At 43.6% G+C, this 13,958-nt stretch overlaps 2 protein-coding genes across 6 annotated transcripts in view; one reads left to right on the forward strand and one right to left on the reverse strand.

The window, feature by feature from the left end:
* The window catches only part of RASSF5 (Ras association domain family member 5), a 104,797-nt gene extending 100,992 nt beyond the window's left edge, over positions 1–3,805 (forward strand). For all 3 annotated transcript variants that reach the window (XM_028734370.2, XM_028734371.2, XM_028734372.2), the window contains one exon: positions 1,495–3,805. In XM_028734370.2, coding sequence (XP_028590203.2) covers positions 1,495–1,647 — 153 coding nt within the window. In that variant the 3' untranslated portion in view covers positions 1,648–3,805. The remainder of the gene's footprint in view (positions 1–1,494) is intronic.
* A 336-nt stretch (positions 3,806–4,141) lies between these two features.
* Positions 4,142–13,958, reverse strand: part of EIF2D (eukaryotic translation initiation factor 2D) — a 103,169-nt gene continuing 93,352 nt past the window's right edge. For all 3 annotated transcript variants that reach the window (XM_077929026.1, XM_028734368.2, XM_028734367.2), the window contains 6 exons: positions 11,104–11,265; positions 10,645–10,734; positions 9,250–9,345; positions 7,538–7,658; positions 5,185–5,359; positions 4,142–4,336 (listed from right to left, as the gene is read on the reverse strand). In XM_077929026.1, the coding sequence (XP_077785152.1) occupies positions 4,266–4,336; positions 5,185–5,359; positions 7,538–7,658; positions 9,250–9,345; positions 10,645–10,734; positions 11,104–11,265 (715 nt within the window). In that variant the 3' untranslated portion in view covers positions 4,142–4,265. The remainder of the gene's footprint in view (positions 4,337–5,184; positions 5,360–7,537; positions 7,659–9,249; positions 9,346–10,644; positions 10,735–11,103; positions 11,266–13,958) is intronic.

Here is a 13,958-nt window from a genome sequence, read left to right on the forward strand (position 1 = left end):
AACTAGAGGACTGAGCTAAAGTATGGAATTACACTATTTCCTTTTTCTGTTGAGCACAAGAAACAACTTCAAAATTAAGAATAGGCATGGCTTCCAGAACTCTGCCATAAGCTGCTTTTCAAAATACAGTTTGCTGGCAAAATGGAAGTTCTTAGAGGAGCAAGGATTCCCCGTAAAGTACACTTGCTTAGAAACCTGATCTGACTGGAAGCCCCAGGTCTTCAACACCTTAAAGAGTTACCTTCTCTCTTTATTCTTCCTCTTATGGCAAGAATGGGGAAGCTGTGGCTGTTGTTGGGAGTCCCAACTCCCATCAGTCCCGGACAGCCAGACAATGATCAGGCAATGTTTATCTCAAGGCCCACAGGTTCCCCATTTCTACCTGCGGGCATCATGTTCTGTAGACCCAGCTCTTACAGAGCACATTGGTAATACAAAATGTTGAAATTCATGCACAGAATGGGTTTTTTCTTAGGGTCATAATATCTCAAGAATCTCATGTATTTACACATTTCACTCAATCTCTGGATGGTGACTGTGATTTAAAGGGGTGCATATATACATTGCTTCTTTTTTACTTTATTTTGCCATGTCTCTAGTTCAAAACATGCCATCACTAAAGCCCCAAACCACTTTTAATACTCCAAAGCTGAAAAGTGGATTGGCTGGTGTCTTTGAAAGGGAAACAACCATCGCTTGGGATTTTTGCCTTGAACTGCTGTGCTTACAGAATTATTCCCCAACCCATTCTTTGAACTTGGGTTTTATTTCTTTGAAAAAAATCTTTGGAGAATTCACCCTTTGAACTGCGTGAAATTGCAAAGTTTGGGCACCTGGATTTTTTATTTTATACCACCACCTGGCTTAGTAAATCAGGATATGAACAAGCGCTGCTCACCTCCACACAGCCCCATCGATCCTCCCTGCAAGGGAGCAGCAAAACAAGCCAGGATTCAGTTCTTAACCATCATTTCAGGGCTCACATGTATGATTAATGTCTTATAAGGAAGCCAGGATATTAAACTACACGAAGAGAGAAGCAAGAGTCCTGAGCACCCACAAGCAGTTAGCGCATAGCATGGCTTATTAAGTGAGGAATTGATTGCATGAACTGGGCCACTGTCTGAACCTTTTTGAACTGCAGCTATTGAATTAAAGGGCGATCGATAAAACCTAGCAAACTCTATTCTAGAAAGCCACCCCTTAAGCACATTGGAACTCTTTTTTGTGGTGGAAAGCCAAGTTGGGAAAATTATATAGGGACTGTAATTTTTCCTGTGGGAGGCTTCTACTTTCTGGGCCTGAAGGTTTCAGTGTAGCAAATGAGGTAAAATGAAAGACTGGGGAGGATGAGTTATTTTGTGGGTTTTTCCTGCAGAAAATCATGTCAGTTAGTCAGGTCACATCTAGCATCTACCCACAGACTTGGAATAATCTGTATTTTCTGTCTGCCAATCTAAAGTTTGTTTGTGTGTGTGTGCTTTTTCTCCACAGTGGGATGACTTCTCTATTCCAGAGCTACAGAATTTCCTGGTGATACTAGAAAGGGAAGAAAAAGAGAAAATCCAGCAAGTGCAGAAAAAGTATGACAGGTTTAAACAAAGACTGCATGAGGCCTTGAAAGAAGCAAATGGGAAGCCTGGATAACCTGAACTTGGAAGTGTGGCTAGGGATAAACTAAATTTCAAAAAAATTATATATTATTTAAAAAATGGAAAGAAACCCCACCCAACCAAAACCTTTTTTTCCTCAGGACACTTTTTCAATTGGTTGTAGTCCATGGTGTGTGCTCAGAACTGGCAACTATAGAACAGGAAATTAAATGTTCCAATCCACTGACCCTCCAGAAACCAAAAATGAACACTGCTTCTTCCCCTCTCCCCTGCTTGTACAGAACAGAATAGACAGAAAACTTTGCAGTGAATGCTGAATATACAAGGAATTGGGTTGCTTAAGGTATAACCACCCCCTTCCCCTTCTCAAATGTATTTCAGTGTGAGTTTGTCCCTACAAACTAGTTTTGAAATCTTTCCTCTTTGAGGCTAGCTTAAGGATGAGCTAGTAGTTCACACAAGCAGTGGAAGATGCCTTGTCTTCAATTGTACTACCTTCTTTTCTTCTCCTGCCATCCCAGTACCTTTCCACGTGGATTTATGTATGTGTGGCAGGAGTGAGTTGAACGTGTTCTCTGTAGTAATTTAATCACATGGGAGGGTTATTGCTCTGGTACATGTGGACACTGTAGAGGATGCCAAACAGACTTGCACAGAATGAACAGAATGAATGAACGAGAGGTCAAGAAATCTGTAGAAGTAGAGCAGGTTTTGATGAGCTTTAGAGTGCTTTGGCCTTTGAGCAAAAGAGTTTATATTTTCACACAGGAAAATAAGGTCAGTTTTATTTTTGTTTTGGCAACACTTCAGGGTTGTTTTCTTGTTTATGCTTCCAGCCTAATATTTTCAACTTAGAGCCCTTCCTTCCAGTATACAGTTTCCTCTTACCCAGTAGGAACTGGGACCAGGGTGCAGGTCTGCTAATGAGCCAATTTGGGGCTCATCTCCCAGCACTTAAAAAAATGGAATTGATTCTCTATGTCATTTGCATTGCAAAACTGTTTCGTAACACCAGAAGGCCCACATCTACATTTTCAAAACCTGGCTACCCTCTATGACGTTGTTTGGAGCAAAGCTGTCTTTGGGAAGGCAAAGGAAGGAAGATTTGTTTCTTTCTCAGGGCTGAGTGCAGGGGTTCTACACCGCAGCTGAAAGGGCACAGAGCTCTCAGGTACCTCCAGAGTTATCTTCAGGAAGTCCACCACCACAGCGACCCCCATAGACAGTTACCCAGTCTCTAATACCGCTGTACAAGATGTATTAGCACAGCACAAGGAAAGCAAGATGCAGATCCAGATAAGCACATGCAACTATTGAACCCAGGCGAGAAAGCACTCAAAACTCTTCCTAAGCGCTGTTGAAACTGTTGGCCTGGCACACTGAGGAGGGACCCAGGATGTCAGCCTCCTGCGCCATCACCAAGAGACAAGAACAGGAAACAGTCTTTGTAAGTCACTGACTACTTCTCCCTAGGAATGTTGAGTATATATAAATATATATAATGTCATGTTTTATTTTTATTTTTTTAAAGAACTGCTTTTCAATAATGGCACTCTTCCTTTCCCTGCTCCCCTCACCCCCATCCCATAACAGCATGTCTTGAACATTTTTAATAGAAGGCATGGCTTCTTATGCAATTTATGTGAATGCTGCTGACTAAGCCACCTGCAGAAACAGGCGGGCATTATTTTTGTTTTGTTTCTTTAAAAGATTATATATAGCTAAGGGGCATTAAGAGGAGAAAGGGGGGGGGACCACCACGGAGCTTGGATTTTGAGAGAAAGCTTAGCCACTTCAGCGGTGGCAGAGCAGACGCCTTAGAGAGAGGAGTTAGAGGAGGCCCTACCTTAAGAAGCGCAGACTACTGCTGGCAGTGCCTTTGTTAGTATACTGTGTTGCCTGCATCATCTGTACGTGTGTAACTTTTTTTTCTTTCGAAATGGGTCAATTGTAAAACATGTACAGTCTGTAAAGAATGGAATTAGTGAAAAGCTTACGTGGTAAAGTAAATAACATTTTTGCCATGCTGGTAATTTATTTTTACTACTGTTTCAACCCTATGACATTTTCTTGAAAATGTCACCTACCTTCCAGCTTTTTTTTTTTTTAAAGTTCCTAAAGAAATCTGTTCATGCGATACAAAATTGTGTTAAGAGAAGCTATCGAAAATAAAACAGCCTCTGATGAAGCGAGGAGTTGAGTCGGTTTGTGTTCTTCATGCCCTCCTGTGGTATGCGGTGGTATTGCAGTGTGTAAACAAAGAAGGCTACTACAGTGGTACCTCCGTTTAAGCAGGTAAAAGCGTTTGGGGAGGGTTGCTGAGGGAGAGAACAAAATCCACAATCATGGGAGGGGTAGAAACTGTACCTCACTATTCTTTTGAGTCCTGTAAAAAAGAAAAAGAAAACCAACCCCACAATCTTCAGCGGATATCCAATAGTTTACATTGGACCTGTTTGTACTAGAACAGTGCTCAGCAAACATGCTGAGGTGTTCCACAACAAGAGCTATGGAGATAGTCCAGCAAAGATTATTGGGAAAAGTTTTATTTATAAATTCCATTATTTTATAGGTAAGGCAGCTGGATTAGTCATTTCTTTTGAATAAAATATTTATAAATAACAAAGTTCTGACTTTGATCTTCAGACCTGGCTACTTCTTCCGACCCATCTTTGGTGCCATCTCAAGACCCTTGATGTATTTGCGAGGTATCTGGTAGTCCTCTGGAACAAAGTCAACATGTAATCAATCTGTATTTGACAGCTCAAAAGCTTAACACAATAGGACCTGCAGCTTACTAAAAGAGTAATGTGCTCTGAAAATTCTAAAGCATTGTATACTTAGGGCACTCGCCTTACTAAAAAATGTACTCCTGTGCATTTTTAATTATGAATAAATATACATAGGAAGACATTGCACTTGCTGTATTTACTCGAATGTAATGCACACCATTTTTGGACAAATAACGTCATGAAAATTAGATTTGATGGTGCATTAAATTTGCGTAAATACGGTAATGTGGCAGCCCTAATTAGCCACTGAATTCAATCTGCATAAGGTTACACATGAATAAAATAACTCTGAAGAGAAAATAGCACTTTGCTTTTTAGTTTATGTATAACTGTTTTCCAACAGCCTCCTCCTCAGAAGAGCACATCTTAGAAACTGATCAGAATATTGTAAAATCAATTTAGGCTGCAAGTAAAGCACTATTGAATTCAATAGGATATGCTCCTGGGAAGATATTCCTAGGATTGCACTATTAGAGTTTGCCATGGATGGAGAACTTTAGGCCTGGCAGGCAGACTTTGCATGCTGGGCCTTAGCCTTTTCCCTAAGCTACACCTTCCATTAGTGATTTGCCTGCTGGTATGTCATCTTGTGATGACGCCTCTTCTGAGCCTGAATGGAGACTGTGTGTGCGCGCGCATGCACATGTGCCAGCACCTGGCCTTTGAATTGCTGGAATATAGCCTAATGTGCAAAGGTATGTCCATTGCTCTTCCTCTGACTCCACCCACCACTGGTGTGCTGCCCTGGCAGGTTCCCTACCCCTGCTATAGATACTTACCCACCAGCAGCTTAGCAAGGTGGTGGATCTGATTGCCTTGTACCTGGACCTGTGCTCTGTCCTTTGCTCCCGGAAGTGTGGTGACAGTGGCACTCGCCTGAACTTTTAGCTGGAGAAAGTTGGCAACAGCCTGTGGGTCTAGCCCATACAGCTCAAGATTCTTAATTATGGTTACCTGCAAACCGAAAGGAAAGATGGTATTACTTGGTTGCACTAATATACAATGCTCAATCATTAGTGTGCAATTTTACTTTTGTACATTCTTACAGGCTATGTGGTATCAGCAAAGTTATTTTCATAGGGCCTTTGCCTGTGCATATTAATAATACCTATGCTTGGAAATGAATAGGAGCAGTGCATGTTTGACAGCAGGCATATTGCACAACCTATGTGATTTAAGTGAAAGGCATACATAAATGCAAGCGACTAACTGAAGCACTGGGGTAACACTATCAAGGTTCGTCCTGATTGGTGGGGGGGGGGGGGGGACAGTGTAGCAGCAGACCAAATCTTAAATGATTAGCTCATATGTTTTGCCCTAGCAGCTTAGGAGGAAGGGATGTTAATTAGGAAAGCTGGGGTGGGGATAAATGCTAGCCAGTGGCCTGGTCAGATTCACACATCACCCATTAGGGCAAAAGCAAAAGGCCCAGGCCAGGAAGCTTCTACAGAGACCACCCCACAACCAACCAACCCTTCTCTGAGGCTACTTCAGGACTTCCTTACCCAAAGAGGAAGGGAGAGGAAGGGAGAAGAGCCCAGGCATGCTAGCTTCTGCCCCTGGGGTTTGAAGACAGCACCACCAGCTGACTACATTTTGAAACACTAATAAAAATGAAAACTACTTTGTATTCCTTCAGAGAAAGGCAAAAGAAATACCAGTGTTAAAACAGTGCAAGGGCCCATCGCACCTCTTCTGACTCCCAACCCCTGGCTGAGTCATGGATAGCACTGGGCTGAATGAATCATCTCTATCTGAAAAAACTAACAACTTTGTATTGGGTTGGTTTATTCCTAGAGTCTACCTCTTGCAGCCAAGCATGCTGGATACCATCAACACCCTGGACCACCGCCTTCAAGCCATAATGCTGCATCTGCGAGCTGCAATTCATTCAGGCCCACACACACACAATTAATAAAACTATTATTCCTGTGGAACTCCCTCCCATCAGATGTCAAGGAGATAAATAAGTATACACCTTTTAGAAGACTTCTGAAGGCAGCCCTGTATTGGGAGGTTTTTTATGTCTGATGTTTTATTATGCTATAATATTTGTTGGAAGCCACCCAGAGTGGCTGGGGCAATCCAGTCAGATGGGTGAGGTACAAATGAAATTAGTATTAGTAATTAGTATGCACACACAGGGAACAAAAAGCTGCTAATGACCCAGGTACTCTTCCATGCAGCTCTGCCCCAGTCTGTTTTAGCCTCTTCTACTGCACCTGCTTGGCTGCTCCTCTGGAACAGGGATACACATCCAAGAGGGCAACACTCATATTAAGTTGCCTTCTATCGCTTCAGACTATTACTCTATCCAGGTCAGTAGCATCTACTCTGACTGTGGGCAGCTCTCTAGTGCCTCACTCGGAGATCTTGCCCATCACCTGCTATCTGATCCTCTCCACTGGAGCTGCCAGAGATTGAACCTTAAGACTTTTTGCATGTGAAACATGTGCTGCACTCAAGCTATTGTTCCTCCCTTAGGTCTGCAACATGTGCCTTCCATCTTCCCGGAGTAGTACTTTGGTGACACACTTTCAGAAGTCTCTGTGCAATGTATATCTGACTCAGCTGCCAGTAGGTGCTTCCTACTATCCTTCTGAACTAGGGCCAACAGATATCAGATAAGCTCTAAACAGAGAACTTCAGTTTATCTCCTGATCTGGCCTTCTCCGCCTTGCCCTCTTCACCCCCGGGTGGTTGAAATAAATTACAAACCATGCACCAGTGGCATTGTAAGGTGTCAGTGTAACATCTGGACCTCCTACCTGATCCCCAGGGGTTCAGAAAGGAGGTAGGGCTATGACCTAAGCCCAGGAATGCTCACCTGTACAGGCGGCACATGCTAGCCCAGTTGTCAATTGTCTTCTGGTGCAATAACTGCAGCTCTGGTAGTTATAAACAGCCTTCCCTGCTCTCCATGCCCAAAAAGTAGGATCAAGGGCTCAGCCTCTTTATTTTCCTCTCTCTGCATAACAGGGCTAGGAGACTGCTCTGGAAATGGTGTTTTCAATGGGCAAACGTTCAAAAGATAGTGCAGTATTATAAAACATTTCAAAAGGCAGACATAAAAAAAAAAGGCAGCACAGTTTGGATGTTTCCACAGAAGACTACTTCTCTCCTTGCCCTTACCTTTTTATTGCACGATCTTTGTGCTATGTTTATATCAATGGGATCATTGTTTCCTTTCCTCACGATGGGGTCATGTCCAAAAAAAGTCACCTGATGGAAGGGCTGTAGTTTATCCAGACACCTGCCACAAAAGCAGCGCTAAGATTAAGCTTATCCAGGACAGCACAGAGGGATGGCAGCTTTCTGGCTTAGCTATTCCTGCTATACTTAAGTACCAAGAACATCTATTCAAAGACTCAATCTGATACAGCTTGCCTTTATTCACCTCAGGGTTTTATTTATTTATTGAGTTTAAATTATTCTTCCCAATGGAGCCCAGGGTGGGAATCACAGCCATCATTTTTTTTTAAGCATTCTAAAAACAGTTACAGTTGACTTAAGAATGTAAGAAAGAACTGTTATAGACAACTGCCAGGAGCAGTATTCTTCAGCCACCTGGGTGAAAGGTTGGTTTTAAAATTCCCTCTGAAAGTTAATAATGATGAGAGGCTGATTTGCACCCCATGTGTAGACTGTATACTAGACAACCATAGAGATACCGACAGGAATTAATTATACTTCATCTAGCAGCCTTCATCTATGTGATACATGATGCTATTCCATAACAGGATTATTCTGGGAAAATCTCTACTTAAAGTACTATCAGTATTATGTCTTAAAAAGGTTTTTGTGATTTTTAACAGATGACACTGCCAGACTGACATAGTTACGTTATTATCTTTGTAGCTCTCTTAATTCCAAAGATTTTTTAAAAAGAAAATATTATGATCCTCAGTTTTAGAAGGTCCCAAAGAAGCCAAGCTTGTTGTGTTTATTTTTACGGTGGCCATGCCTGCACATCATGGGAAGCAAATTATAAACCATGGCTTACCAGAGCAAGCAGCTGCTCACTTGCTCCCACTTTATTCTGACCCACCTGGAGCCAGGAAAAACAAACTGTGCGGTGAGGCTTAGCATTACCAGTGAACCAGGACTCAGGGTTAGCTTCTGTCCCCAGGAAGCCAAGGTTGGTTCTTGGTCTGTGGCTCGTCATTTGTTTGGGGAGAGAAACTGCAAGTGTTGGTTCACATGGAACACTAAGCAGAAGGTGGGGGGGGGGGGGGACCTGAGCGGCCCCACTCCCTTCTGGGCCATGGGCCAATTGTGGGCAGAGTCAGAGAAATAAGTGCACATTTCACTTTTGCATGGTTTATACAGACACTTGCATACCCTCGGCATCCATGCAAGCCAAAGGTACGATCAGCATTCAAGGACATGTTCCAGCCAAGCAAAAACACTTGGGAGTGCAATGGAGCAACAGTGAAGGGTGTGGCTGAAGGAGAGAGGGTGTGCTCTGGAGTCCTCAGGGCTACATTTGGCCCCCATGCCTGATGTTCCTCACCCAAGCACTAAGCCAAGCTGTGCAGTATGCTTCTCTCTTGGCTGAAGAGTGAGTGGAGAAAGGCAAGGGGTCACTGAACAGCATGCAGTAATCCATAAGCTATGGCTTACCATGATGTGCAAATCAGGCTACTGTGTCATAAAATTCCAGTCCGCTTACATAACACAAAGCAACACAGCACTAGACCTTAGTGACAATTTTAACCTTTGAATGGTTTGGGCTTAACCTCCTTTTGCAAACATTAAAGATACCATAATACATAGTGGCCTGCATTATAGGAAATACTGAGGCAAGTATATGAAGCAGCAGTAGGAATCACTCCCCCCCTCACCTGCTCAGGAGATTGTCCCATGTGAGCTTTGAAATTTCATCCTGCTCAGATTTGTCCAACAGACAATCGCACAAGATAGGATCCACCTTTATAAAGCTGTAACAAAGGAAGGCAGATTTAAAAGTCTGTTCTCAGCGTGATCACTCATCATCTGAACTGGAAATGCACCAACGTCAAGAATGTGTAGCACTCTACAGATTATAAAGATCATGTTTGTCTCTTTAGCACTTTGTTGTTAAAAGGTACAAAAGGATTTCCAAAACTCACACTGCACTTGCACTATTATGTGGTAAGCTGGGTGCTAAAAACCTTACTTGACTGCTGAAAACTTGAGAAGGGGTTACATAAAACATGTCCTCTTTGCTTGTAGATTATGTCTGAATATGTTGCTTGTCAAGTGCTTTTTTTGCATGTACCTCTCTTAAAGATAATTTAATGTTTAAAAATTCTTTGCCCAGTTAATCAAAGGTCACCTGTTTAGCTAATCAAAACTTTTAATGATTAAGCTAACAGATCAACCTACAGAATCATATCACTAAAAAAAAGTGATATGATTAATCAACTAAGATGTCTTTAATCTTGTGGCACTCCTAAATTATCCACGAGATTACCCTACCCTACATGTGCCCTCTCGACTGCTTCGATCGGCAGAATTGGCACTCTACAGATGCCACATAATACCCACTCCACGTGTGTAAGAACTTGATCATTTAGTGGCAGCACCTACACTTTGGAACGCCCTGCCTATTGATATCAAGCAGGTGCCTTCACTGCGTTCTTTTCAGCACCTGCTAAAAAACATTCTTGTTTAGGCAAGCCTACCTAGATGCTTAGAAAGTTGATGGGACTCCTAACTAGTTTTAGTATTTAAACTTTTTGTTAAACTATTGTTGTACAATTTCCCTGAATGGGGTGGGGTGGGGGAGTTTTAATCAAGTGGTGTATACATTCTATGAAATAAATAACAAAATAAATAAGGAAAATGACCACTAGTTTAAAATTCTAGGCACGATATATGGGATACACCTGCACAAGTTGTGTGTGTGTGTGTGTGTTTGCACACAAACACTTGTTGAGGTTGGACATACATTTGAGCACAATCAACACTGCACTTGGGCCCATCTATACTGCAGAGGTAAATAAGAGAGGGACCAGGACAGGGTGCATGGTCCATCTGACCTGAGTGTTCATACTTGGCATAAAGGGACTTGTGATAGGAAAGAGTGCTTGCCCTTTCTAGTAGCATTTCCCACATGTTTTGACTTAGCGCTGTAATGGTGAACCACGAGCACAGGAAACTCCTGTGCAAAATCATGGCTGCAGCTATCCCTTGCTATCAGTACAGATCAAGGAGAGTACTAAACCCTACTAAACAAGCTTTGGGGTTTTACATACTTTTTGTTTGTTTCATCAACCAACTCATTAAGCTTCACATAGTTGATAACAGCACTTCTCACTTCACTGCTGGACAGGGTGTCGCCTTTCCTGGAGGAAAATTGAATCTTGGTTACTTGCTAGGTTGCGGAAGGAACAGCAAATGATCAGCTTTTGCGAATTGGCTATTTTAAGTGGGGGAAACACTCCAGTAAGGAAGCTGTTCCCTTCGTTTAGAACACCTCTACCACCATACAGGAGAAATGGTCCAACCAAACCAAACTATTGAACTCAGCAGCCAGAAACATTCGTGTTTTTAGATTCAGTTATTTTTCTGCCGGGCAGGCCATTCACTCTGAAGTCTGCTACACACTCACACTCCCCTTTAAGGACTTCCTTGGCCCATCATGTTCTGCAAGCAACAACAAGAACAACAACATAGGGAACAAGTCAAGTGGTTCATTTTCTTATATTACTTACTTATATCCAGACTCTTGGAATAAGGGAGCCATTCTGGATGAGATGCCATAGAGTGGTGTGATTTCAGGACAGTGGTACGGCTGTTCTCCATCACCACTTCTGCTATCCTGGACAGACAATTCAGATGCTGCTATTTCAATAGGTACTACAAAAGACCTAATGCTGAAAATCAAAGCAAAATATTTCACAGAGTTTATTACCATTTCATCATGACGGCTATTCCCGTTCATGACTGAGAGACAAATGAGTATAGTGTTGCGTCCTTGTCATCTCCTAGGACATAGGCACCCAAGACCATTCCTCTCATTGCAATAACACGGTGCAAAATCCCTCAACACGTTTGCTTACACAAAGTGGAAGCACATTTCTGCCTCTGCTTCAAGATGGTCTACAGAACAGATCATCATCTTGAAGCCATGTGCTCCAGCAGCGACCTAGCATTCAATACTGGAATGCTGTGGCACAATATGGTGTCTTGGCCTGGCCTCCCATCCTACTCTATGCTGCAGGGCTTCCAGCATCAGATCCAGTGTGGCATAATGGTTAGTGTGTTGGACTAGGAACTGGGAAAGCAGGGTTCGAATCCCCACTCAGCCATGAAGCTCACTGGGTGACCTTGGGTCAATCACCATCTCTTAGCCTAAGCTACTTCACAGGTAAAGGATGAAAAGAAGAGAACCTTTGAAATCCTTGAAAGATAAAGGTGATATATAAATGTAATAAATACATAAAGCCACGGAAGACCCAGGGAAGAGAATTAGCGCATAACCCCAACCTTCTTGGCAGCAAAGGAAGATAACTGATAGCTTAGAGTGAGTATCCCTGCATATGTTCTAATATGCACAGAGGAGCCATGCAAGGACATAAGAGTGCCAGGTACATTGTGCAAAAGGAAAGGCAGAGTTGGAAACTGTTTTTCAGCCTGTGGGCCACAGTTCCTTCTGGGAAACCTTCCAAACCTCCCAGGGGTAGGTGGGGTCTGAGGCAAAAGTGGGTGGAAATTGTACCTTTGTAGAGTAGGCTAGTTTCTACATACGCTTGTGCACCCATCTCAGTCCTCCATCCAGATAAGCAAGAGGCATTCCAGCCAGGAAAGAAGAAATAGTATGAATCATGACCAGTGGAGGATGTGACTTGGGAAGCATTCCAAGGGTTAAACAGACAGATCTGGGCGGCTGCATCTGGCCCCCTGGACCTGAGGTTCCCTACCCCAAGGAAATGCATTGCACGTACCCAGGTCAATCTGATATTGGCCAGGGACAAATGGACAGCGAAACATCAACTAGCAATGGCAGCCCTTCTGAAAGTTCTCTGAATAATTCTAAAGCAAGCCAAACAGAGCACCCTAGACCTGGCCTCCAAAGAAGCCAATCTCTGGAGGAGAGAAAGCATGAGAAACAATCCAAAGTCTTAGATGTCTCTTTGGGCTAAGTTCCTATGTAGACCTAAACTAAAGCCCACCCGCCCCCACACACTCTGCCAAGCCTTCTCGACATCACAAGTGCCCATTGTGACAGAGGGAAGGCACAGCCCTGCCTGTTCCAGCAGATAACAGCAGGAACCTCGCCGTCCAATCTACCAAGGGGGCACACAAATGAGACCTTGTAAAAGATACTGTAAAATGCGAGCTTCAAAATGCTATGTGTATGTGACATCATAGATGGGCGGGGGAGGAGACAGTGTGGAACCCCCCCGAGGGAACGAAGCCCAGCAGTCCAGCAGCAAGGAGCGGAGCCCAGACATGGTCCCCAAGGAGAAGGGAGACGAGGGGCTGCAGTGCATCTTCATTACCACCAGAGCGTCACCACTTCTGGTGGAAGTTGGAGGGAGGCTGGCAAAGCGAGCATGGGCAGCGGCAGGCAGAGAGGACAGGTAAGCACAGCCAGTCCAAATTTTTAAGAGGAGTTGGAGTGGGACTTCTGTGTGGGGTAGGAAGGGGACAGAGCAGGATGGGCCTGTATGCCCCACCAGTCCCATCAAGCACCTCCCCATTCTCCTCCCCTTTCCTTTGCCATTCCTCTGCATCCTTTCCCATTCCTAATAGTTCAGTATCTACAGGTCTGCTGACAATGCAGCCACAGGTCAAGTGGGTGGGCCCTTCCAGAGGCAATGGTGACTATAGTGGTAATGAACTGTGTCGCTCTGGATACGATAAACAGTTACGGAAGGAAAGTGGTTGGGATTGCCAAAAACTGTTCAGTGCCTTCAACAAGTGAGCATCAAGGAGAAGTTTCAAAAAGGTGTGCCCTTCCCGGTTGCAGCAGTCGAGAGAAAAGGAAAGCATTGCTTGCTAATTGTTTCCCTGATATGGTGCACGTCTTAAAAGGCACAAGAGTCCTAATTAGGCCTGCAGTGGTCAAAGCAGTTATGCCAGGGGTTGCCAACACATATGCCCACAGACCCCTTCCCTGGCACCCACATCCTTCGCCTGCTGACATTAGGCTTGAAGGAAGCATTCTACTGTACCCAAGAGAGAAGGTTGCTGTGTGAGCTTAGCTGTGGTGCCACAGAAGCTTTTCCACTTTGCAAATGTGCCTATGGGCCCAAAAGGTTTGGCAACCCCTGGGCTTTGCCATGCAGGCATTATCGTTGGGCTTGTTTCTTCTCTGGCAGTGATGTAATAGTATGACTCAAATGGTGAACTGTTGAAGACTGGAGCAATGGTAGAAACATTACAACTTTTTCTGAATAAGGAGCAACTAAACTGTAGCAATGGAGTTTGACAAGAAAAGGCATTTTGTTTTAGAAAAGTGTTCTGTATCTATGGACTTGACAGTAAAGCAGTGAGTTTCTAACAGCTGATGCAAACAATACCTTGGCTCAGTTTTAAAATGTGGATTTAGCAAGGGATAACT

This window comes from Podarcis muralis, chromosome 5, assembly GCF_964188315.1.
Source record: "Podarcis muralis chromosome 5, rPodMur119.hap1.1, whole genome shotgun sequence".
NCBI classification, from domain to species: Eukaryota; Metazoa; Chordata; class Lepidosauria; order Squamata; family Lacertidae; genus Podarcis; species Podarcis muralis.